The sequence below is a fragment of the Sapajus apella genome, unplaced genomic scaffold (assembly GCF_009761245.1).
Source record: "Sapajus apella isolate SASKATOON/1434 unplaced genomic scaffold, GSC_monkey_1.0 scaffold16, whole genome shotgun sequence".
Classification (NCBI taxonomy): Eukaryota; Metazoa; Chordata; class Mammalia; order Primates; family Cebidae; genus Sapajus; species Sapajus apella.
The window spans coordinates 5,136,763-5,162,403 of record NW_022436956.1 but is presented as its reverse complement, the minus strand read 5'-3'; the positions used below and the strand labels follow the sequence as shown (position 1 = coordinate 5,162,403).

Here is a 25,641-nt window from a genome sequence, read left to right as displayed (position 1 = left end):
ACTCGGGTGTTTACTGTCGGTTGTCCTCCCCTCATCTTTGTGCTTTCTTAGATCTAGGCTTTGCTCTCCTGCTGGCAGTGGTAAGCTCAGTTCGCGTGTCCCATGCTCACCGTGTGTCTGGTGCTGCTTGGTGGTGGTGGTGGTGTGTACCCGTCTTGGTATAGCGGGCGGCATGACCAGGGGCTTGTCCTTTCTCATCTGGCCTTGGAGTCTGCAGGCTCCTGGGGCACTGTAGTGTCAGTGGGGAAGGCAGCCGTGCCCCAGGCTGGCTCTAGCTTACAGGCACCGAACGTTCCTGTGTTTGAACTGCCCTGTCACTAACCCCTGTGCTGTATGCCAGCTCAGAGGATGCCTGCTCTCGAGAGGAGTGACAGTGGAGTACTTTGGGCAGTCTAGAATATTGAAATATCTTGCGTAATGCACTCTAGAGAGAGCTGGCAGCCAAGTGGTAGTGACTTACTCTGTTTCTCCAGTATTTTGCAACACCAGGTCACACAGAGTTGCAGGAAGTGAGAGGATTTCATTTGGTGTGTGCTTTGGTCTGACAGGAAGTTCCGTGGTTCAGTTGAATTGCGTTTATGCTGGACATTGGTAGGAAGAGTTTCCCTTTTCTCCGTGGCTACTCCTTTTTCTCATTAAGACTTTTATTCTCTCACCTTGCAGCACTAACCTACTCATTAGGAAAATCCTCAGGCCAGGCAGTTTTCCTTGGTTCCTACTCTGGAATTTGTTGGAATAATAATTTACTATAAAGGATTTGGCTATAGCTTCTGATGGTTTTTCATTCAAATGCCTTCATGTTCTCTCTTCCTTCCTTCTACCAAAAGATCTTTCAAATCTTAACGTGATATGGTAATGCTTTGAGTGCTTCCCTTCTAACTCCAGGAAAGCTGTTTTTATTTGATAATAGTTGAAAGGTGAAATAAAAGGAGTCCCTAGGGAACTTTGGTAAATAAACTTTGCATATTCTTGAAGGATTTAGAGATAGAAATTATTGTGATACTTACTACTTTGTAAAACCTGGATAGAAGCCTGAGGAATCTCATGGAGTATGGAGGTGGTGGTCTCTGCCTGAAGGGTCAGCTAGGTAGTGGTGTGAGACGTGATGGAGTGGCGGGTCTGTAAAACTCCCATTTGCCGTGGCTTGGATGAGGTTTGCCTTGGAGGAGCAGTGTGTTCACGTACTTGTGGGACCTGTGTCTGGAGAGCTTTGCAGGTCGAGAAGCATCGGGTTGCCTTCCAGTGGTAAAGTTTTTGTTCTTTGAAGGGGCTGAGGCTGGCGAATGTGCTGGCTTCATGAGTGAGTAATTCACAAGGACAGAGGGTGTCTTCAGAACAAAGCCCTCTGGCCGGCTGTCCTCTCTACTCTGGTCCCAGGGAGGCTGAGGGCAGCCTGTGTTTGCTGTTATCTTTATCCAGCCCAGCTATGTGAACCAAACGCTCTGTCTCCAGCGCTCAGGCCTTTACAGCACAGTCATGTGTCGCTGATCCACATGATGGACTGCAGTGCTTGAAATTCTCCTTCACTGAACTTCTGAGCATCTTGGCGGCAAATGGTGTTTACTAAGTTACAGATTCTAATTTCACCTATCTGAAAGCGGGATATTGAGATCCATTTTAAACTTGTGTAGGACTCATATTCTTCATGACTTTAGTTGTAGTTTTTAAGTCGTAAATAAAGGGGCAAATAAAAGATGCTTCCAACAGAAAAACTTGAATTGGCTGGCTAATTTGTAGCTATACTGATCAATTACACAGTTGCTTTAATGTATTAAAATGATGCAATTCTAGATTTGCTTCTAAATTAAAAGTCAGTTGGACCTTGGCATTCACTCTCTACTCGCTCTAAAATTGTGTCATGACCTATCAAGAAAGTTCACACCAGCTTGGGAAATCTTGCATGAAATTAGGCTAATAAGTGTTACCTTAGGTATGTCTTGAGAGGCTGACTGAGTAAACTTGTTATCTCAGTCCTTTCCCTTATCAGGCTAAGTTCCATTGTGCAGAGACTCACATGCCTGGGCCCCGTAGGAGATCATGCCCATACAGCATTGGGGGGTGCTCCAGTGGGCCTGTACTTTGGGAAAGGCTTGGGAAGGCCAATTGTTCAGTGTCATGGATCAAAAAGCCCTATCTTCGTATCAGTGAAAGGTGTCCTTGTCAAATAGAGCAACTTAGTTTTATCCTTTTTGGTTCGTTCTGTCACTGATGGTGGGGCTAAGAGTCCTTCAGTGATACTGAAAACTCAAAATTATAGCTGGAGTGTTTTGAACTTTCCCTACCCAGCCTATATGCTATATGCAAAGAACATTCAGTTCAGCCTGTTTTCCATTGTAAATTATGACCCAAGGATAGCCAGAAGAGCCGGGGTACCTGAGTAATAAATTTCTTTAAAAGTAGGGAATCGCATAAAAGTGCCTCTACAGGATCTGATTTCTGCCTTTGTCTCTGTTCGGATGCTATCAGTTGGATGAGGTTTGCCTCAGAGGAGCAGTGTGTTCATGTACTTGCGGGACCTCTGCCTGGAGGCAAAGCCGTCCAGGCAGAGGTCCCGCAAGTACATGAACAAAGGGTAGCTATTGTTTAGGTGTCCAGGGTTCAAGCACTGAAGGGAAGGTATAGAAGAAACCACCTCTTTTTCAGCCCTGAGATCCTAAGTAGATGCCTCTATCAGTGCTGAAGCTGCCAATAAATTGCTGTATTCACGTGGGCTGACATGGCTGATGAATACTATGTAAGGAAGCTTGCCCACTGTAATCTAAACAAGTGAAGTCTTGGCAGATAGCAGCACCCTGCACTTAAGAGAATGCCACAAGACAAATTGAGTCCATCCTGCAGGTCCTGAGCTGGGTTTTCTTCCTAGAGCACCAGTGCACCTGATCCCAAAGAGAACTTCCTCTGTAATTTTGTTTCAGTTCCCCCAACTCCTCTGCCAACCAATGATGTTGATGTGTATTTCGAGACCTCTGCAGATGACAATGAGCATGCTCGCTTCCAGAAGGCTAAGGAGCAGCTGGAGATTCGGCACCGCAACCGAATGGACAGGGTAAACCTTGACAGTTCCTTCATCTTCATGGCACTTGGCTTTGGATAGCATGGTTCTCATAGCTGAAGAAAAGTGATACCTTTTCCCTAGATTGTCATGCTGATGTGTAAGGACTGGTAAGGCAGGAGAGAGTGAATCAGTGGAGCTGCCTTCTGGGTGGACTAGTCCTTCTTCCCCACCTGCATCTAGCTAATAATATAATTACCCTCTGAGTACTTAGCATGTCCCAAACACTCTGCTGAGCACTTCCTCCTATACCTATTATCTGCTTTTTTAATTTTTTTATTCATTTTTTTGTAATTAACTTGCTTTAAAATTTATTTCAAAGAATGAAACTTTTTATCACTGCTATCAATAGAAAGCTAGTACCATTTGCCATGAGAACAAGGTGACCAACCATAAGATACATTAGATGAAAACAAACATGTACTAATACATGCTAGCTAGATACTGCTGTCTGTGGAAGGTTCCGAGTCTTAATGATGTTTCTTTTCCTTTAAAAGGGTTGTTAGAGAGCAGCAGGAGCACCAAAGTGCAGCTTTTCTTCTGGATTTACTCAGGATTGAAAGAAAATTGAAAAGGGAATGCATTGCTAGGCCTAAGCTCCACCCCAAATCCCACACAGTCCCATGTTGGGCTTATAGTTTGCAAAATGCTCATTGTTTTATCCACATCAGCTCTGAAAAGTAGGTATTAACCTCAATTTTTTTGGTGAGGAGACTAAGGCACAGAGACTTATAAATTACTTATCCAAGGTTATGTAACAAAGAGGTCATGGAATTGAGACTCCATTTGGGGATAGTTGAGGCCTAGAGCCTTCTGAGGCAGTAACAATGCTGAGCTCATGAGGGGTCATATGATTGGTTTCCTTTTTGCAATTTCCTATTAGACTTAGCATCTGGCAGTAATTATAGAAAACGGAGGAGTTGTTTCAGGGTATTAATCATGGATGACAGTGTGTTTGACCTTTGTTCTAGGTAAAGAAGGAATGGGAAGAGGCAGAACTTCAAGCTAAGAACCTCCCCAAAGCAGAGAGGCAGACTCTGATTCAGGTAAGATGCCTTCTTCAGGGACATAGCTTTCAGCCTGACTATTGGAAAATATGGTCAGAGCCACACACCCAACAAAATTTTAGGTGAGGGCTTACCTTACAAGGAAGTTGTAACTGGCCTATTTATCTTTTTCACCTTTAAGTATTGCTCACCTATGGTAGAAGGAAACCACCCCCCCACCAGAGCACACCTAATTCATGCCAGAAGGTAACCTTTGCTCAGCTACTATTTGTTTAATTCTGCTTTCCTGGCAAAAGTCCTCTGCCGTTTTCAGTCTTAGACTGTGACTTGTTTTTCAGCAGTACTGAGTTTCTTTTTTAGGACTAATTGAAAGTCAAAGGATAGAAAATAAAAATCTCTGGTACAATTCATCTGTAACTTTATAGACTATAGCTAAAATCGTAGCAGCAAACTGCATTTCCCTTCAATAGAAGACTGTTGATAGGAGTAGGGATAGTGGTTTCCAGGACTGATTTGCTTTTTACAGAACTGATTCTGTAAATTTTATATCATTTTATGTTTAGCTGAAATGTCTTTCCTCCTAATGTTAACACTTTAGTAAAAAGCAATTTTAAAAACCCTTGCTTTTTTATTGATCACTTAGAAAATCTAACAATTTTAATTCCTATATAAGCCAGTGCATCTTGTTCAGGGAAATAAGTTCAGCAGGCTTAACCTGTACCTGTAAACCTGGCCGGATACCTCACAGATAACTTGCCCTTTATTATTTTATTGAAACCGCAATTACTTCTGCATAAACCTAATGACAGGAGTGCTTCAACAGAACTAACCATGTATCTCCCATTGGTCAGTGGTCTCACGGTTTGAAAGTTGGCACCCTGCTGCAATGTGGGAGGGACAGTTTTCCTTTTTTTATAGAAACCAGGCCTTGGGCCTGGAGGCACTAGCACTTTTCGTTATGCAGATACTGAGGAGTCCCTCTGACACTCAGATTTAACTTGCTCTCTCTCTTTTTTTTTTTTTTGAGACAGAGTCTCACTCTGTCACCCAGGCTGGAGTGCAGTGGGACAGTCTTGGCTCACTGCAACCTCCACCTCCTGGGTTCAAGCAGTTCTCTGCCTCAGCCTACTGAGTAGCTGGGATTACAGGCACGCACCACCACGCCCGGCTAATTTTTTGTATTTTTAGTAGAGATGGCCAGGCTGGTCTCAAACTCCTGACCTGAGGTGATCCACCCACCTCAACCTCCCAAAGTGCAGGGATTACAGGTGTGAGCCACTGTGCTAACTTGCTCTCTTTAAAGAAGGAAATAATTCTCCTGATAGAAATTGAATGAAGGTAGAATGAAGTAGACTTTGATCTTACCCTTGCTCCACTCTCCAAACCTGTTACCGTCTTGTGTGGGTACTGACAAGGAAAAGCACTGGGGTCTAAGGTTGCTTGCTTAGGCTTCCTCTGGGTGCCATAAATTATATGTGGTTCCTGCTGTCTTGGTTTAGCACTTCCAAGCCATGGTTAAAGCTTTAGAGAAGGAAGCAGCCAGTGAGAAGCAGCAGCTGGTGGAGACCCACCTGGCCCGAGTGGAAGCTATGCTGAACGACCGCCGCCGGATGGCTCTGGAGAACTACCTGGCTGCCTTGCAGTCCGACCCGCCACGGGTGAGTCACAGACAGAGCCAAATTATTGATGATTGATGCTTAGCGCTGCCTGCCCTGACATATAGCATATGTAGGGGACCAATGCCTGACACTCAGGTCAGTAAAAATGACATTTGTATGACAAGTTCTGGCAAAGCTGAAGCTAAGGAAAGATGATTAGGGAGGAAAAGGTATTACATTTGAATACCTGTGTATATAAGCTTAGCATTACATCACTTTATGCCTGTGTATACCACCTGCGATGTGAAAGTGTTTTATACTAGAAAAGTATGACCTCAGGAAATTGGTAATCACCAGTTATTGAACTTCCTTTCAAAGAATGAAAACGTGCTTTTCATGAAGACTTTGGAACAAGTCACAGGGTAAATATGATGAAGAAAGGGGTACAGTAATTTCTTCTGAAACTCTTATGTGAGTGGCCTCAAACTATTTTGTCCCTTAACACTAACCTGCCTTGCTTTGGGGAATGGAAAGTATTAGGAAGGAGGATATTTGTATCCTTATTAAGCCAGTTAAAGTTTTCTCTCTGTGGGCAACAGAGGAGACTACCTAGCGTATAATTGAGGTGTCGGAGGCTGAGAAAGGAAGAAGGACAGAGAAGAAGAGAACAGTGGGCTGGAGATTCTGAAAAATACTGAATGTTAAGGATCCAATAAAACTTTGGAACTTAGTTTTGCTATTTTACCTAGACGGTTTTTTTGTTACTTGGTAAGCTAAAAAAGTTTTCAGAGTTGCAGCTTTTATTCTTGTGCCTAGCTGAGCTTTACATTCTTAAGTGAACTTTTTAAGCTTTTGTTTTCCTGCCTGTTTTCAATTCTCTAGTCTCTGGATACTAAAACAACTGTTCTCTCTTGCAGCCTCATCGCATTCTCCAGGCCTTACGGCGTTACGTCCGTGCTGAGAACAAAGATCGCCTGCATACCATCCGTCATTACCAGCATGTGTTGGCTGTTGACCCAGAAAAGGCGGCCCAGATGAAATCCCAGGTACAGTAGATGCCGTAGAGATTGTTGCCTTGAAAGCATTTCCAGTGGGGGACATAATGCCTAGACTAGTGTTTGAACAGCACTGCCAGTCGTGCTTGTTATTAGTCCTTAAAAAACGATTTTTGGGCCGGGCGCGGTGGCTCAAGCCTGTAATCCCAGCACTTTGGGAGGCCGAGGCGGGCGGATCACGAGGTCAAGAGATCGAGGCCATCCTGGTCAACACGGTGAAACCCCGTCTCTACTAAAACTACAAAAAGAAATTAGCTGGGCATGGTGGCGCGTGCCTGTAATCCCAGCTACTCAGGAGGCTGAGGCAGGAGAATTGCCTGAACCCAGGAGACGGAGGTTGCGGTGAGCCGAGATTGCGCCATTGCACTCCAGCCTGGGTAACAAGAGCAAAACTCCATCTCAAAAAAAAAAAAAAAAAAAAAAAAAAAAAAAAAAAAAAAAAAAAAAACGATTTTTGATTTCCGAGGACATTTGGTACGTGAGCTGGTTTTTGCAAGGGTGCTATTTTTAAAAGATCTTTTTAATACTTTTTTTTATATTAACCACTTTGTACATAATTTCTAAATTCTTTTATATTATTTCTGTCTGATTTAGGGTATTGCTGGAACCAGTGTTTGAGATCCTTTTCTAGGTATATTTATCAGGCAGATCTTAAAAATTGGTCTCTTGTTTGGTGCAGTATAGTTTTTGTTTAGACTTTTACATTCCTAGGCCTTGTCCAGCTTTACTTTAAAGAGGTTTATTTCTGGTTCCTCTTTCTAATATTAGTGTTGTTCATATATTAACTTGAGTTTTACCTGTATTCATAAAAATGAACTTGCCTACAAGACTGCTAGCTTTCATTTAAACCAGTTAGTTTTGTAGCTCAGCCTGTTAGTTTTCCTAGAGGGCCTTATAGTAATGGCGCTGATCTTATTTGATTTCCTCTCATATTGTAAATACTGTGCTAAGTGTGAGTGCCAGGGTACATGGGCTCACTTACTGCAGGGGTGCTGGCCCGTCAGCCCAGAAACCCTTCTTACACACGGCTGCTTTGTGTGTGAAGATGAAGATGGCAAGGTAATGTGCCTAAAGGCTTTTGAAAAGTATTGGAGCTGAGCACTCATCTGTGGGGCCGGGGTCTGTGTGTCACTGTCTGCGTGCCAGACTCTGCAGCAGCTGCTGCCAGATTGACTCCCTTGAGTAGCTCACATGCTAGCTGTAAAGGTGAAGAGCAGGTTTTCTTTTCTTTTCTTTTTTTTTTTTTTTTTTTTTTTTTTAATATTTTTTTGAGATGGAGTCCTGCTTTGTCACCCAGGCCAGAGTGCAGTGGCACAATCTCTGCCCACTGCAACCTTTGCCTCCCAGGTTCAAGCGATTCTCCTGCCTCAGCCTCCTGAATAGCTGGGATTACAGGTGCCCACCATCACACCCAGCTAATTTTTGTAGTTTTAGTAGAGATGGGTTTCACCATTTTGTCCAGGCTGGTCTTGAACTCCTGGCCCCAGGTAATCACCCACCTTGGCCTCCCAAAGTGCTGGGATTACAGACATGAGCCACCGTGCCTGGCCTAGAGTAGGTGTTCTTAGTTGTACAGAGTTCACTTCAAAAGCTGGTTGTTTTGGGGAATAAAAGACCTCAGGCTTCTAAACAGTGGGAAGAACGTGGAAAGGGGCCGGGTTGGAACTCTAAGAGGCATCTGGTGTGGGCCTGGACCTCAAGGCTTTGCGTTACCCTGGATGTAGCAGAAGAGGAGAAAGTTCAAGAGGCCTGGATGGAAATTGCATGCATCTTGACAGGGCTTAGGGTTTTTGGGTCTACTTGATTTTTTTTTTTTTTTTTTAAGACTTAATCATTTTCCAAACGTTATGTTGAAAAATTAAATTATTGTGTTGTATTTTAGCCAGTTTTCTGTGGTGAGAGTTGAAGGAGAGATTTCGATCAGTATATTAAATTAATAGAGAATTCCTGCAAGTGAGATCAAGCTTCCAAAGGTGTTTACCTTTGGGGAGAAAACCCAGCTCTCCTATCTGCTACTACTTACTGTCTGCTCTTAGCTGTAATTCTAGCAAAGCTTAGTTGCTGGATTATATTAACCTTCTGCCTGTTCCCTATTGTGTTTTCTAAACACTAGAAAAAGTTGCAGATATTCATCCGGTTGTAATGTGTGCCATATCTGCTTGTCTGGAGACGAGTGAGATACCCCCATACTATAGTCAAGGGTTTGCTGTGGAGACACTAATTTCCAGTCTCCCACCCTGCGGTTCTTGTCCTCTGTGAGTGTATGAAGTGTCCTTTCTCATGAGGCTCCCTGTTCCTCTGGGGAGGTGTAGCAGGACAACACTTGCTGAACCCCTGGGTGTTGCATATCGGCTTCATTTGCAGTTTTCCTTCAAGGCACTCTTGTGCTTTCCATGATTGACAGAATGGCAGATATAAAATTAAATTGCTTTCATCCTTGCTTTTAAAGGTCAGAGAGACATCAATCTACAATAAAAGCATCTTTCCATTTAACTTTTGTTTTCATTTTGACCCTTCGTGTTAATGGCTTCAAGCCCACAAAATTAATCCATTGGTTTCCAGCACTGTCTTTAGGAAAAGCTTGGTAATTGCAGGTCTAACCAGGCAGGGATGACTTTGCTTGAAAAGCTTGTGGGAACTACAGCATCACACCTCGCAGTGTCACTGGGGGTGGATGCTAGCCCAAGTCACCTTTCACTTCCATCCTGAAAAGCTGTAAAAAGAGCGACCACTTCTAATAGCTTTTTTTTTTTTTTTTTTTTTTTTTAGTGAATAACCTTAGAACTTTTGCATTCAGAAAAGGCAGTGAGCTATGGTAGATGAGTTTTCCTTTATGACTCCCTTAAAATCAGGTCTGTACCTCAGCATGAATTTTTCAAAAAATAGCAATAATCATTTAAGCAATTGCTTCACTAAGCAAAATCTGTAATGGTTTCCTCTGTCACCATGTCTGCTTTTCAGCCAGTAATTTAAGTCTTTTTTAATCCCATCTAATCTGACCAGTGGTGGAAATTGACTCTTTCCTTCTTTCACTCAGCAAAACCTTACTGAATGTTCAACATTGTACAAATTAGAGTTCTTTTTTTAACTCAATATAATTAGTAGTAAGTTCCTCATATGAAAATCCAATCAATAACTAGCTAGTGAGCATTTTTTAATAAATTGTTTCTTAACTTGGAACACTCTCTTTGGGTAAGTTCACACGTCACCTGAGGGAATTATACCGTTTGAACACATTCTTCTTCTTCTTTCTTTTTTGGAGACAGGATCTTGCTCTGTTGCCCGGGCTGGAGTGCAGTAGCACAATCATAGCTCACTGTAGCCTAAACCCTGGGCTCAAGTGATCTTCCAGCCTCAGCCTCCCAGGTAGCTACGCCTGGCTAATATTTTTATTTTTGGTAAAGGCAGGGTTTTGTCATGTTGGCCAGGCTGGTCTCAAACTCCTTGGCTCAGGTGATCCCCCTGTCTCAGCCTCCCAAAGTGCTGGCATTACAGGCGTGAGCCACCACGCCCGGCTGAACACATTCTTATACTTTAGCAGTCAATAAATATGGCGTGAGCATTAATACATCTACCCTGAGCAGTTGCTTTGCTGGAGTCTGTAGAGAATATACTTTGTAAAGTGGTTTTTCCAGAAGTTGGTGTTGATGTTGCAGCTGTAGGTTCCCTCCTGGCCTAGTTGTTTTCAGTCACAACACCTCTCCCCCACAACTGTGCTTCCAGGTGATGACACATCTCCACGTGATTGAAGAAAGAAGGAACCAAAGCCTCTCTCTGCTCTACAAAGTACCTTATGTAGCCCAAGAAATTCAAGAGGAAATTGGTGGGTACCGGCTGTTTGTGTCAAGGTCATGTGGGACTTCTTGCAGAGGCTCAGGAGTGAAAGCTGGGCAAGAGTAGAGAGAGACGAGCAAGCAAGGCCCGGGCAGTGGGGCATTAGCACACCCTGGCTTCAGAAGTCTGGAATCCGCTGGAGCTTACATGCCAAGGTGAAGGAGGAGCCAAGGACAGACGCACTGGCTGTGGGCCACGGAGCCTTGGGTTTCACTGACCTTCACTCTGTTAGCGGAAGAAAATCTTGGGTGTGAAATTGCAAGAGACTAGATTTCCTGTTACCATTTTCCTCCTTAATTCTGACTATTTCAAGCACCTGATTTTATATAAATTCTCACCTCCTCCTCCTCTTTAGGAGGTCTTTATCGTCTTCATTTATTCCACAAGTTTTATTGTGTCTGCTATGTGTCACAGAGTAAAATGGTCCACAAGCAGACAGTACCTGCTGGAGTTCATGTTACGATAGGAGAAAAACAGTAAGACAAGAAAACAAGTGTCAGGTGGTGATAAGTGCTGTGCAGAGTTAAAACTCGGGTGGAGTGGTAGAGAGTGGCTGGTCGGGGCACCTGGCTCTGGGGGCGGTGGCCTGAGATCCGAATGGTAAGATCGCAGTGGCAGAGGGAGCAGCAGCTACAAAGGCCCCAGGGCGAAGTCAGACCTCACATTTGAGTAGATAGGTGTGGGTACAACATAGCAAAGGGGATGCGGCCAAAGTATGCACGGACCAGATCAGGAAGAGATTTAAGCAAAATCAAGGAGTTTGGATTTTATTCTAGGATAATGGGAAGCCGTTAGAGGATTTTCAGCTAGGGAAAGACTAGATCTGGATTATGAATTTTTAAAAGCTCACTTGGCTGCTGTGTTTGGAGTTGATTAAAATTAGAAACCAGCCAGGAAGCGATTATAGAAATCCAGGAGAGGTCTGTTGGGAGTATGCACTGAAGAGGTGACAGGGTAGGAGAAGGTACAGCTGGGGATGGTCTCTGGGATGTGTTCTGCTGGGAGTGTGCAGGGCTGTGCCCAGGGCTGCGTGTGGGGTTGGGGGAGTGGCATTAAGAATTGCAGTTAGGGTTCCACAGTGAGCAGGTCGGGGGATAGTGGAACCTTTGCTGACTGAAGTGCAATAGGAAATTGGGAACTGTCTTGATAGATACTAAGTTAGAAATTTCTGTTGGACGTTATGTGGAGATCTAAGTAGGATCTATGTGAGGCAGAGATCAGGCAGTAGCTCCAGGATTCGGGCCTGGGAGTCGTGGTATATAGCCAGTATTTAAAACTGGCGCTGGGGAGAAGTAGGTCAGAGGGTGCGAAGTGGTAGTTGTAGTTATGTGGGGTGCATACGTCTAGAGATGGGTCGGACAGCATGAGGACTGTAGTTAGTAATATTGTACTATATACTAAGAATCTGCCGAGAGAGTAGATTTGAGGTATTCTCATTTTTAAAAAAGTAACTCTGGAAGGTGATGTGTATGTTTGCTTGACTGTGGTAATCATTTCACGGTGTACACGTATATCAAATCATTACATTGTATACCTTAAATATGTACAATTTTTAAAACCCCCAAATCTGTGGCTTTGGAGACCACTTAACTGGAGTGTGGAGGTGAAGGCAGGGGTGCCTGGGACGGCGCCCTGGGGTCCCCGTTGCTGGGGCTCTGTGGTGCCACAGCATCAGGGAAGGTGTTTCAGGCAGGAGCCAGGAGTCACAGTGGGGTCACTGAGCTCTGAAGCATCCTGTGCCTGGACACCAGGCCCTTCTGAAGCCTGCTGTCTGTCCCCTGCCCTGTCTTCATCAGATGAGCTCCTTCAGGAGCAGCGTGCAGACATGGACCAGTTCACTGCCTCCATCTCGGAGACTCCTGTGGACGTCCGGGTGAGCTCTGAGGAGAGTGAGGAGATCCCGCCGTTCCACCCCTTCCACCCCTTCCCAGCCTTACCTGAGAATGAAGGTGTGTATGGGTGATGGTGCCACTTCTGGGCAGCAGGGGGAGGACAAAATGAGAGATTTTTAAGTCAGTTTTCCCTAAAACCAGATTGAGTTGGGAGACTGTGTACCTGTGAGAGTCAAGGGAAGGAAGACTGGATTCACTCAGCACCTAGTGTGTGCAAGGATCCTGCTAGATGCCTTCAAACCACTGGCATCAATATCACCATTAAGTTAGGACTATTTCTCCCATTTCAAGATGGGTGACTTCAAACCCCCCTTCTTCCAACTTGGGCACTTCCTCACACATGGGAGGCACTTGGCAGTTGAAACAGCACCTTCCTGTTACACTGTTACCTTTGCCCAGCTGTCTTGGGAGGTAGATGCCAGAGAGGCTGAGGAGGTGACAGGGCTGGCGCACGGTCACATCTCTGACATGAGGTGGGGATAAGAAACTGATCCTCTGGCTCCTAGGCAGGCCTTCTTTCCTCTATTCCTCTGCTGGTTCTCACTGTCTAAGAGGATCTCTAAAAGCTGTGAGTCTGGTCCAGAAATAAACGAGTTGCTGAGACCAGTGCTCAGAGAGCAGCCCGTGTCATCAGTTCTGTTGGTTGCTGTTGCTGATGATGGGGTAATGGTAAGAATGGCCCACAGCTATGGAGTCCATGTTATATGCCAGCTTTAGCTAAGCATCTCAGTGGGTACTCTCTATCCCCGCAGTAACCCTCACAGGTGGGTACTCGAGTGTCCTCTTGTGGGCATTTTGAGTTTTAAAGCGGTTAAGTAACTTGCCCAGGGTCACGTAGCTTGTAAGTGGAGAATCAGGAGTCAAACCCAAGCCAGTCTGGTCCTACAGTCACTGTGGTACAGTCACAGACCTGACTAGATACAGCACTGGAACAGAGGCCTCAGGAAGGCATCAAATTGGGGGTGGAGGGTGGGGGCGCATGCAGCTTAGCCTTCAGACCGTAACGGGAATGCCGTCTAAACTAGTTATCTCAGAGCAGTTGGCTCTCCGGAAATAAAACAGGATCTGAGGAAGTGGCATATAGATGAGGAGGCATCACGCCATTCCCAAATCTCCATGGGTCTATTGGATGGCCATGCTTAGACAACTTCTTACGTGCTTTTTGGGAGTCGGGGCAGCTTAGATATACCTGAACCAGGACCTTAGCTCCCTGTCAGCAAACCACAATCAACACTAACTTCAATTTTTGCTTTTTTCTAAGAAAAATGATTATGTGAGCTAAGCTAAATAGTGCAGGCATCTCCCAGAGTTTCCCTAAAAGGGCCCAAGACAGACTTACTACTTTTTTCTCTCTTATCAAGGATACTCTCCAGTGATTGGCTGTGGCTCGTGACCCTGTGGCTGGTTTGTTTATGGGATATTTCAGGCATGGTGTTTTTAAGAAGGAATACTTTTTGTTCACATTATAGAGAAACTCTAAGATAGAAATTTTAAAAGAAGCCATTTTCATTTTTAATCTCCTTTTGTGCTATTTTATTTTGTTTTTTATTGTTTTCCTTTCTGCTAGACACTCAGCCGGAGTTGTACCACCCAATGAAGAAAGGTTGGTTTGTCCAAGATGTTCCCTTTAAGACCTTCATTCCTCTCCACTCCCCAGTGTGTCCAAAGCTTCATGTTCTGTTTCATGCCATCACCTGGCTTTCCCCACCTCGTTTCTTCCAACACAGCTGTGAGTGGAGTCAGAGCAACCCCATCTCCATGTTGCTAACAAGCTGTCCTGACTCCAGCACTCCGAGGCCAGTTTCCGTGGCGTTGGTTACCGTGTGGTCATGCTAAGCTTTCCCTCTGGAATGTGCAGATAGTGCACAGCAACCAAAATAGATTTCATGACCCTTTTAATCTGGGTAGATGTTTAGAAGTATATCCAACTTAGGATGGTTGTGAACTGCTGTATCTATATAAATATGCCTAATTTGCAGTCAGGTGGAGAGTCTTTCTCTTCTCCCTCTTTTTCTCTGCAATTCCCATTTACATCTTTTCTTTTTGGCTCTCCTTGCCTTGTCTGTGCCAGTTGTCTCATGTCCCCTGAGTTGTAGCATTGCTCAGAGCATCAGACACCGGTGGATGAAACAAGTGGAGACAACCCCCCTCACTGTACTGAGTCTCCAGTTTTCAAAAACAGTTACCGTTCTGTAAAGCACAATGTGGAATGCTTTGCATACTTGATCTTAGTCCACTGAACATCCCTGTAGGATGAGTAGGGTTTGTAGCTCTAGTTTCTGCGATCACATGACTTGCTCTAAGAAGTGGAGGAACCAGCATTTGCACCCAGTTAAGTTCTCTGTCCTCCAGAGCCATGTGACTTTATTACCTAAGTTAGTGTCGCGGAGTCTCCCAGGTGAGTGGGCGGCCCAGTCATTGTGAATCATTTCAACATTTCACGTTCATCATGTGTTATATGAGCTCGCCCTTGGCTTTGGGAGACTTCTTATGGGTGGGCCAAATGGTGATGACTGGCTAAGAAGTTGGTGTTCAGGTTGTTCTCTGAACACAAAGTGTGATTTGAATGAAAATCACTTACGTGTAGACGCTTTGTTTTGTTCTACTTGGATATGCCTATGCTTGGGGATGACTGCCGACCTTCCTTTCAACAGCACAACTGAAATGTTTATTGAGAAAGATGAGTTTTCTAGAAGCTTAACTGGGTTTTGCCTTCATATTTAACTGTTATGAGTTGGGGACAATTTAAACATTAACTTCGGTGTCTTGAAGTCACTTATGTTTTTTTTTTTTTTTTTTCACTTCTGTATTTTTTATTTTATTATTCTTTTCTTTTTTTGGAGACAGGGTCTTTCTATCACCCATACTGGAGTGCAGTGGTGCGATCTTGGCGCACTCCAACCTCCGCGCGTGTGTGCGCGCGTGCGTGTGTGTGAGTGGTTTTTAGTAGAGACGAAGTTTCGCCATGTTGCCCAGGCTGGTCTTGAACTCCTGAACTCCTGGACTCAAGCGATCCTCCTGCCTTGGCCTCCCAAAATGCTGGAAGTGGGCCATCATGTCTGGCGACAGTAGGCCTTTGGTTGGCTCAGTGCCACATTAATTTTTGAATAAGTTCTCTGCCTGTGTGACCTTTAAAATTCTGAGAGAAAGATACGGAAGGAGCTTTAATTAATTGGGCTTGGTCATAAGCATCCTTGCTGAGGCAGCACCCTTTCAGATCTCTCTTTCTCAAATAGTTGGAGTGCAGTATTGCTATTTCATGGGCATTTTGAGACAAAAGCTATCTCTGATTTGACTAGAATCAAGTCGTGCAAGTCTTTAAAGTTGGTGCTTTAGAAAAATTGCATCATTTCTGACTACATTGCATTAGCTAGCCTGAAACTTCAGCAGCTGTGGAAGCTGTTACTAATTGCTGTGTGTTAAGAACAAGTCTAGTTGTGAGGCAGAAAGCTCTGCTGTGGCTGCGCCTGTGCCATTGCCTGCCTTTGACCAGCCCAGGGACAGCACGCAGTGCTTTGCATGTCCTCATGTTGAAATCTCACTTGCAGGTAGTTACCTTAGAATGCCAAGTATGCTGTCAGGCTGATCTAGTTATAAAAGGCTCAAATCACAGACATTTATATTGAACTATATTTGTTATTATTAATAAGGAATTCTTATAATAGCCAGAAATCACATGCTTTGGAACTAAAAATAGAGGACTGCTTCTCATGTTCCCTCCCTGGGTCTGTGCTGCATCGTCATGCTGCATATTTGGATACTATCATTTGGAGTGCCACACACGGGTGACGTTGCTCAGGCGATGTCTGACCTTGGCAAGAAGAGAGTTGCTATTCTTGCTGCTCCGTTTAGAGAAAGGTGCTTTTCCATGCTGATATTAGAATTCTGCTTGTCCGTGGAATGCTTCCTTCCTGTTTATCTTCTAATTGCCACTTCAGATATGAGCATCTAGGATCTCGGCACCGAGAGGGATTCAGCATGGTGGAAGGTGCAGGAAGAAATCCGTAATTACAAACTGTGGTTGTAAATGCTATCACCTGGGAATCCCCCCAGGACCAACTAAAACTCAAAGGAAAAATAAGAGTTTAGGTTGGGGAGGGTATTTGAGGCAGAATGATTTCCCTGTGGGCTGACCTATGTCCAAGGTAGTTTCCCATGCTAGGATGCCCCTGGGCTCTGCTTCTGTGTATCTTAAACATTCTCTCTGAAGGCTTGCATTTCATTTTGCCAAGTTGGAGACAAGTAAGCACTCTCCCCTCCATTATACCCATTGGTCCTCTGCAAATGCCTGTCTCATTCATCTTTAGAGAGCACAGGGCACCCTCAGACATGTGAACGCAGTGGCAGATGAGTCGCAGGGGGGAGGTGCGTGGTGAGGGGCTCACTGGCCCTCAGGAGAGACTTTGCTGCTTCTGTGCACTGGGTTTGAGATGGGCCGTCCTTGGGAACTCAACCGTGATCTCTTTCCACACAGGATCTGGAGTGGGAGAGCAGGACGGGGGACTGATCGGTGCTGAAGAGAAAGTGATTAACAGTAAGAATAAAGTGGATGAAAACATGGTGAGCCTGTTCTTTCTTGTGCCCAACACGTTTTACTTTTGAGACTCATTACAGTGAGTGACCTGTTGTCAGGTGCTTCCAGAGCACGTCTCTGTGTTCGTTTTCCACACAATAGAAGGTTGGGGGGCTCCAGCAGCTCCCACAGACTGGCCGTGGTGTTTAGCATCTAGGTATGAAAAGGATTAAAGAGCCCTTTTCAGCAGTAGCTGATCTGTTGCTGTAGAGGAGGAAAGTATCTTTACAACTAAAGATATGAATAACCTGTTAGAGGCCATTTTCAAATGAGTAGAGAGCTAATAACTTGAAAGTGGAAAAGTTGAGTTTGGTTCTTATACTGCCTTAGGTTTATACCCCCTTTTATTAATCTAGTATTTTCTATCACTTTATAGTTCTGGATTGTCCTCAACTGAGTTTGATATTTAAATGTGGCTTTTTGGTAATCTGTTCTGAAATATGTCTCTACAATGGTTACTTGAAGGAAATGCATGCAGGTGAAAACCCTTGTAGGACCAGCTGCCGTAATATAGTCTTCCCTCCATACCTGCCCCTTCATTAGGGGTCTAGGGAGGGCTGCGACAGAACTGGTTGTTTAGTGGGGGATCCCACAGGTACCTTCCATCAAAGCAGCAAGTAGCAGGGGAAGGAGGCAGTGATACCAAACTCCCCATCTACCCATGTTTCAGGTCATTGATGAGACTCTGGACGTTAAAGAAATGATTTTCAATGCCGAGAGAGTTGGAGGCCTTGAGGAAGAGCGGGTACGTGTTTAGCTCCAGAACTCCAGAACCTAAGGTTTTATGTCAATCTTAGATATTTCTTCTTTGGACCTTCTCAGTTCAAGTAGAAAGCGGGAGAGATACCTGGTGTGTTAATAAGGGTCCCTCATCCCCAGCTTCCCATACTTTTGGATAAGAAAGCTAAAATTAAAATCTCCATGGAGATTGGGAAGAGTGGGCATTCTCCACATATAGGTGGTTCCCTGCAAAGCAGAATCTTGGTGCTACTCGGAGTTTTAGGGGCTCAGCCTGCAAGGAGCGTGGCCCTCGGTGAGTTACTTGTCTCACGGCTGCCAGATGGTCACTGGGACTTTGTTCCACATCTGCTTTGTTATGTAGGAATCCGTGGGCCCACTGCGGGAGGACTTCAGTCTGAGCAGCACTGCCCTCATTGGCCTGCTGGTCATTGCAGTGGCCATTGCCACGGTCATCGTCATCAGCCTGGTGATGCTGAGGAAGAGGCAGTATGGCACCATCAGCCACGGGATTGTGGAGGTGAGCTGGGTTGCACTGTGGGCCGCGTGGGGGTGGCAACCTGTGGAATTCAGGCATCTTCACTCCTCAAGTACTTACTGGACATGCCGCTGTCATCGGTTCAGTCACTCACTGGATTCCTAGGTCATGTTTTTGGAAATCAGCTCCTGCCACAAGGGGCTGTTGCCAACTTTCAGCATTAGTTGGGGCTTTCGCTGTGAGTGTCAGAAAGTCATGTGAAGATTTTATGCTACAGAGGGTGCTACTCTTTTCTCAGATTATTTCCTTAGTGTTCCTTTTTTCAGGTATGTTCTTTTTTAATGAGGGGAAGAAGTAACAGGAAACTTAGAAAGAACTGAAGGAGACTGTTTCTGTTCTGTCTTCTACTAACTGAACCTCTTCTGCCACTCATTCCTGATCCCCAAATATAAATACAATAAGGACTTTAATGAGCCCCGGGAAATTAGTGCAGATGCTGGTCTTAGTTTTTTGTGTGGTTTTTTGAGACAGTCTTGCTCTGTCACCCAGGCTGGAATGCAGTGGTGTGATCTCAGAGCACTGCAACCTCTGCCTCCTGGGTTTAAGCGATTCTTGTGCCTCAGCCTTCCGACTAGCAGGGACTACAGGCATGTGCCACCACACCCAGCTAGCTTTTGTATTTTTAGTAGAGGTGGGATTTTCCCATATTGACCAGGCTGGTCTCAAACTCCTGACCTCAAGTGAGATCCACCCGTCCTCGGCCTCCCAAAGTGCTGGGATTACAGGTGTGAGCCACTGCACCTGGCCAGTTACTTGGTTTTATCTCCGGCTGGAGACTGGCCTAGTGGTAGAATTTCAGAGCTGGAAAAGACCAGAGATCCCCTGGTCCCACTGTCTCCTTGCTAGCCTACTGCTGAGTGACCTGCCTCGGCTGGCCCAGGTAGTAAGCAGTGGCTCGGAGCCTTGCATGTCACCATGGTGCTAGGAAGCCCAGTTGACTGTCATCCTCCATGTGGGCTAAGCTTCAGGGCTTTAGTTCCGAAAGCATTGTGTCTTTGATCCCCTTATTTTCTTTCTCTTCCTGTGTTTCACCACCGGTTCTCATTCGGTCTGTCTGATGGGAACGGGCTGCTGGCTGCATTTGGTCCTCAGGGAATTGTGCAGCAAATGGCTCCGGTCTCCCAGCACCCTGTGCAGGTCTCTTCCCAGACACCACAGTGACCCTCAGGTTTTGTTCTTCCAGGTTGATCCAATGCTCACCCCAGAAGAGCGTCACCTGAACAAGATGCAGAACCATGGCTATGAGAACCCCACCTACAAATACCTGGAGCAGATGCAGATTTAGGTGGCAGGGAGCGCGGCAATCCTGGCAGAGGGGTGCAGGAGGGCCGGAAGATCCCACGATTCCGATCGAATGCCGACCAGCAGCTGCTGCCAGGGGCTGCATCTGACATCCTGACCTCCTCGACTGTAGGACTATATAAAGTACTACTGTAGAGCTGCAATTTCCATTCTTTTAAATGGGTGAAAAATGTTAATATAACAATATATGATATATAAACCTAAATGAAAAAAATGATCTATTGCAGATATTTGATGTAGTTCTTTTTTAAATTAATCAGAAATCTCACTTCCATTTTATTGTCTGACACATGCTCTCAATGTATAATAAATGGGAAATGTTGATTTTCAATAATAGACTTATATGCAGGCTGTTGTTCCAGTTATGTTGTGTAAGTCAACTCTTAAGGCTCATTCCTTGTCCTGGCTTTTATTTAAAGAAAAAAAAGAAGGCAGTATTCCCTTTTTAAGCGAGCTTTCAGGAAGTTGCTGAGAAATGAGGTGGAATAGGGAACTACAGTAAGCACAGAAGCATGTGACAATACCCTCACAAAATGATGCTAAAGGACCAGTTTCTTGAAGTCCAGTGTTCCCACGGCTGGATACCTTTGTGTCCCCATACAAGTCCCGTCACCAAGGACGTTAAAGGCATGTCATTCCAGTGTCTTCTAGAGAGCTTAGTGTATACAGATGAGGGTGTCTGCTGCTGCTTTCCTTCCGAATCCAGTGCTTCCTCAGAGATTAGCCTGTAGTTTGTATTTGACATTCTTCACTGTCTGACGTTTGCCTGCCATAGCTTTTTACTCTTCACTTCCCCTTCCAACTATGTCCAGGTGTGCAGGCTCCTCCTCTCTGGACCTTTCTCTCCAAAGGCACTTACCCTTGGCCTCCGCTTTGTCCCCTCACCTCCACCCCCTCCTGTCACCAGCCTTGTGACGTTCACTCAGAGACCACACCAAGGAGGCGGCTGATGGCCCAGGAGGAACACGGGGAGGTTTGTTTGTGTGAAAGGTGAATAGTCCGGGCTGTCCCTGAAACTGGGCCTGTGAACACTGCGGAAAGCTTTGAACAATTGTGTTTTCTTCACATGAGTCTTTGTAATGCTTGTACAGTTGATGTTGATGCTCACAGCTTCTGCTTTTTCTTTCTTGTTATTTTAAATCTGAAGGTTCTGGTAACCTGTGGTGTATCTTTTTTTTTATTTTTATTTTCCTGTGACTGTTTTTTTTTTTTTTCTTTTTTCTCCCCTTTGACCCTATTCATGTCTCTACCCACTATGCACAGATTAAACTTCACCTACAAACTCCTTAATATGATCTGTGGAGAATGTACAGAGTTTAAACACATCAATAAATACTTTAACTTCCACTGAGACTGCTTGTTTCATTGACCGCAAGATTGATCTGTGTGATCGTTCTGCCCCCTGCCTCCAGGAGTGTGATACCTTCCTTCCACAAAAGAACACAGCTGCGCCTCAGAGGCAGAAATACGTCTACTCAGGGCTTGACTCTAGGCCTCTGATTCCCTTTGGCATTTAGAAAACAAAGTAAGAGGGAATGTCTGTGTAGAACATTTGTCTGGCAAAATTTAGGCTACTGATATTTATTAATATGAGACTTTTTTTTTTTTTTTTTTTTTTTTTTTTTTTTTTTTCTGTCGCCTTTGCTGGAATGCAGTGGCACAATCTTAGCTCACTGCCATCTCTGCCTCCCGAGTTCAAGTGTTTCTTCTGCCTCAGCCTCCCGAGTAGCTGGGACTGCAGGCACATGCCACTATGCCCAGCTAATTTTTGTATTTTTAGTAGAGGTGGGGTTTCACCATATTGGCCAGGATGGTCTGGATCTTTTGACCTCGTGATCCCTTGCCTTGGTCTCCCAAAGTGCTGGGATTACAGATGTGAGCCACCATACCCGGCCTAATATGAGATTTCTTAATGCTAATGGAAACAATGATAGGGTTTTTGGCTGAATTTTCAGAGAAATGTTTACAGTTTCCATTTGCTTAAATAATCTGCCACTGGGGGGCCCCGTCCTCTCATTGATGGGGGTGGTTGGTTTGTTGCCTTGACAACTTAGAGGGCTTTCTGCCTGGGGACAGTTTTGTCCACTGAGCTGATATTTTTAATGCCCGACTGCGAGAAAGAGGGTCAATTTAGGGGTAAATCTCAGTCCCTACCCTGGTTTAATGCCAGTTTAAATATATGGAGTAGTTATCAAGGTAATGTGTATACGTGTGTGTACCCATGCGACGAATCTTCTCGAGGTACTGGAGCGTTTTATGAACAAGGAAACATCTTGTGAGCCAGGTGAACAGGCTGGTTCTTTGTAACGATCGCCACTTCCCCATCAGCCTCTCCCTCCTGCCTGCATTGGCCACTGAAGTTGCTGCCAGGAAAGCCCTGAAGAAGAGGGAACTTTTTTGTTTTTCAAAACCAGTTTCTGCCAGAGGGTTCTGAAGAGTATTGTCACCCGACCCTCTGCGGTATCAGCTGGAAACTGATCTCAGGGTCATTCTAATTTCAAAGCTAACAGACCAGCTTCATTGATACTTAGTGCCTGCCATGTACTAGCTTCCTCCAAGGCAGTGCCGCATTTTGTCAGAGTGACAGAGTCTCACTCTGTTGCCCCGGCTGGAGTGCAGGGGCGTGATCTCGGCTGATTACAAACTCTGCCTCCCAGGTTCAAGCAATTTTGTCTCGGCCTCTCACTAGCTGGGACTACAGGCATGCGCCACCATGCCTGGCTAATTTTTGTATTTTTAGTAGAGACAGAGTTTCACTATGTTGGCCAGGCTGGTCTTGAACTCCTGACCTCATGATCCACTCATCTCGGCCTCCCAAAGTGCTGGGATTACAGGTGTGAGCCACCGCGCCCAGCTGCATTTAGTCTTAACCTTTTGAGGCATTCCCTTCTTCCAGAAAGAATGCTGAGGTCTTCCATGGATCATTAAGGGGTGGAGCAGAGATGCAAACCCAGTTTGGTGGGAGTTCTTCCTTTACTCAGTGTACATCAGTCATGGAAGATGGGCGGGGTGGGGAGTGGGGGCAGCCTGGCAGCCAGTGCCAGTCCAGTTGCTCAGGCCTCGTGTCTCTTACCCATCACTCACATTCCTGTTGATGATGACTTAGGAGTTTTGGGCTGGTGAAAGTGCAGTAGTTTCTATTTACACATTCATTACCCAAATGGGGTCATTGCAGAGAGAGTCGGGGTTAGCTGAGAACTGGGGAGGCCTGAGAGATGACGTGGAAATGTACGAGAGGTAGGGCTGCCAGGCAGCCTCACCCTAGGCTGGCTCCATTCTGCTCCCTGGTGGCTTAGCCACCTTCCGGGAACTGAGAAGCCCATCTCCTGGTTTCTGCCTTGGTGACTAAGCCTTGACCTCTGGGGAATGTGGCCCTGCCCACCTTGCCGCCAGCCTCAGGTGCAGACAGCCAACAGGTGCAACAGGTGTGAAAGTCCTCCTACCTGCCTGTCTGCTTTCAATTGCAAATCAGATCCCAGCAGCTGAAGTCTGAGCCAGGCCATCAGATGCCCTGATCTCTGGTTTCAGTTGTGACAACTGATAAAGCTCTTACTTCAGGAGGCGCAGATGAGGAAGTAATGAGTTCCTAAGTTCTGGAGAGGCCCAAGGGTCCACTCTCATAGGAGCAGGCAAAAAAATATTTTAAAAAGGAACATTCTGTCTTGCAGTACTTTCGAAGTCACGGACATAGAATGGATAGAGGGAACTGGAAGGCACCTTGTGACTGCTGATTATTGCATAGCTGAAACATGGCCACAGGGTCACACGCTGTTAGGGGCAGATGCAAAGGCCGTGGTTATGTACAAAGGACTCTCTTCCGGGACAAAGGGTAAAGTAGTCCTTATAAGACAAGGAGGCAGGTGTCAGCTGGTATCTTGCCTGTTACCGCCTGTGAGGTAAGGGGAAGTCTCGTCTCTTCTGCCCTCTGTGGGTACTTACTTTTCACAGGCAGTAAGGATCGCAGACTTTGTTAGTGCATTTCCACTGTGGAGCGCCCAGATACCCAGAGACTGGGACAGGAGACATGAATTGTTTTTTTCCCTAGAATTCTTGAAATGGATAGGGCATGGCATTCTTGAGGAATCTACCAGAGATCTGTGGCCAAGATACAAGATAACCCGGATCTGATCGATTTTTTTTTTTTTTTTTTTGGTGTGTGGTTCAGGCTTGACCTGATCGGGTAGGCCTAAGGCAGGGGTCATGCTGCAGGAGCAGCAGGGCCTGTAAACCAGTCAATGTTGTTCTTTCACGCAGCGCTGGGACAGCTCGGGGCTGAGCTCCACAGGCGAAGGGCCTGCCTCGAAGCAGACACAACTAACAGGAAGGAAGGTGAGGCTGGCTTTAGTGCAGGGAAGGGTAATGTTGGGAGGGGGACACTCATGAAGGAAAGTGCGTAGCTGAGGCTTTAAATGGCCTGCATGGGACGGGTTTAGGGGAAGTGAAGAGGGCCAATAAAGTCTTGGGGGTAAAGAAGGGAATAAACAGGAGAAAGGAACAAGGAGGCAGGTGCCGGCGTGCAGAATCCACCTGCTCACCACAGCCTGGGCTGAGTACGGACTCCTCACTCCCGCCTCTTGGCCTTCAAGGCACTGCTTGTTGTCCCAGACAACCACCCTTGTGTCCAGAGGTCTTGGGAGGAAGTGGCTGGACTTCATGTAGGCAGACATCTTCTCCAAGCCCTCAAATCAAATTGGGAGATGAAGTCCTTTGGGTTTGGGAAGGTGTCCAAGCACTTGGGCTCAAATATACCGCAGAGGTCAAGAACATCATAGGCAAGGAAATCTACGAAGGTGATCTTGTCTCCAACAAACCATGGCCCCTTCCCCAGGCACTGTGAGAAGTGCTGCATCACTGTAGGAAGTCCCTCCAAGTATTCTGGCTTCAGTTTCTCAGGTCAGGGCCATAGCAGACTCTGGCCAGCTGACTGGAGATGTCCACAGCCTGGTTCTCCAAAATGTCCACTTGAATCTTCTCCTCTTCTGTCTCCCCACCGTCCCCCATTGTGTACTTAAGTCTGTGTATTCCAGGAGCCAGCGGATGGCGTGGGCCAGCCCACGGATGTCCCAATGCCCCAGGGTCATGGACTTAGTGCTGGTTGGTGTGGATTCGGCAGACAGGCCTCAGCTGGGCTGAACTGCTACCTCCTCTGGGGGTTCCTGTGCATTTGTTTTGTTTTGTTTTGTTTTTTGAGATGGAATCTTGCTCTGTTGCCCAGGCTGGAGTGCAGTGATGGCCCACTGCAACCTCAGCCTCCCGGGTTCAAGCGATTCTTTTTTTTTTTTTTTTTGAGACAGAGTTTCGCTCTTGTTACCCAATGGCGCGATCTCGGCTCACCGCAACCTCCGCCTCCTGGGTTCAGGCAATTCTCCTGCCTCAGCCTCCTGAGTAGCTGGGATTACAGGCGCGCACCACCATGCCTGGTTAATTTTTGTAGTTTTTAGTAGAGATGAGATTTCACCATGTTGGCCAGGCTGGTCTTGAACTGCTGACCACGAGTGATTCGCCCACCTCACCTTTCCAAAGTGCAGGGATTACAGGCATGAGCCACTGTGCCTACCCTGGTTGAACTTAAAATATTGACGTCATTGCCTCTTTCTGATTAGAGCAGTGCCCTCCATCAATAAAACAGTTACAGTGTGTACCATATACACAGTTATTTTAAACTATATATTGTTATTTTAAAATGATCTGCATGTATTATCATAAATAGAAACTTGGAAGGCATAAAAAAGATGAAATACTTTTTCCACATTTTATTTAATAACAGCATAAAGCCTTTTGGGTCCAGCCAAATATTGCTAGTTTTAGTGTAGGTGAAGTGATTGCTTTCATTCCCTCCTTCCTCTCTTCTGATGGAAGTCCGTATTGTTGATTCAGATTTTTTTAGTGTTTACCTAATGTCTTCTGTTTTCTCCCAGGAAACGACATTGTATTTAGGCTCCTCTGGACAGTAAAGGTTTCTCAGACTTTCCTTGTTTTGATGATCTTGACAGTTTTGAGGAGCTATTGGTCAGGTATTTTGTAGGATATCCCACTATGGGGCTTTGTCTGA

The 25,641-nt window shown here is 45.5% G+C and overlaps 1 protein-coding gene and 1 pseudogene across 4 annotated transcripts in view; one reads left to right on the top strand and one right to left on the bottom strand.

Annotated features, from left to right (window-relative positions):
* Nucleotides 1-20,937, top strand: part of APLP2 (amyloid beta precursor like protein 2) — a 69,586-nt gene extending 48,649 nt beyond the window's left edge. Inside the window, exons 8-18 of one of the 4 annotated variants that reach the window (XM_032284971.1) lie at nt 2,916-3,046; nt 4,024-4,098; nt 5,559-5,717; nt 6,575-6,703; nt 10,436-10,535; nt 12,343-12,495; nt 14,006-14,041; nt 16,913-16,998; nt 17,682-17,756; nt 18,114-18,269; nt 19,471-20,937. In XM_032284971.1, the coding sequence (XP_032140862.1) occupies nt 2,916-3,046; nt 4,024-4,098; nt 5,559-5,717; nt 6,575-6,703; nt 10,436-10,535; nt 12,343-12,495; nt 14,006-14,041; nt 16,913-16,998; nt 17,682-17,756; nt 18,114-18,269; nt 19,471-19,572 (1,202 nt within the window). In that variant the 3' untranslated portion in view covers nt 19,573-20,937. The remainder of the gene's footprint in view (nt 1-2,915; nt 3,047-4,023; nt 4,099-5,558; nt 5,718-6,574; nt 6,704-10,435; nt 10,536-12,342; nt 12,496-14,005; nt 14,042-16,912; nt 16,999-17,681; nt 17,757-18,113; nt 18,270-19,470) is intronic. The other 3 variants (XM_032284973.1, XM_032284972.1, XM_032284974.1) reach the window with 3 other exon arrangements.
* Nucleotides 20,938-22,889: 1,952 nt separating this feature from the next.
* Nucleotides 22,890-24,721, bottom strand: LOC116556034 (annotated as a pseudogene).
* Nucleotides 24,722-25,641: the final 920 nt, after the last annotated feature.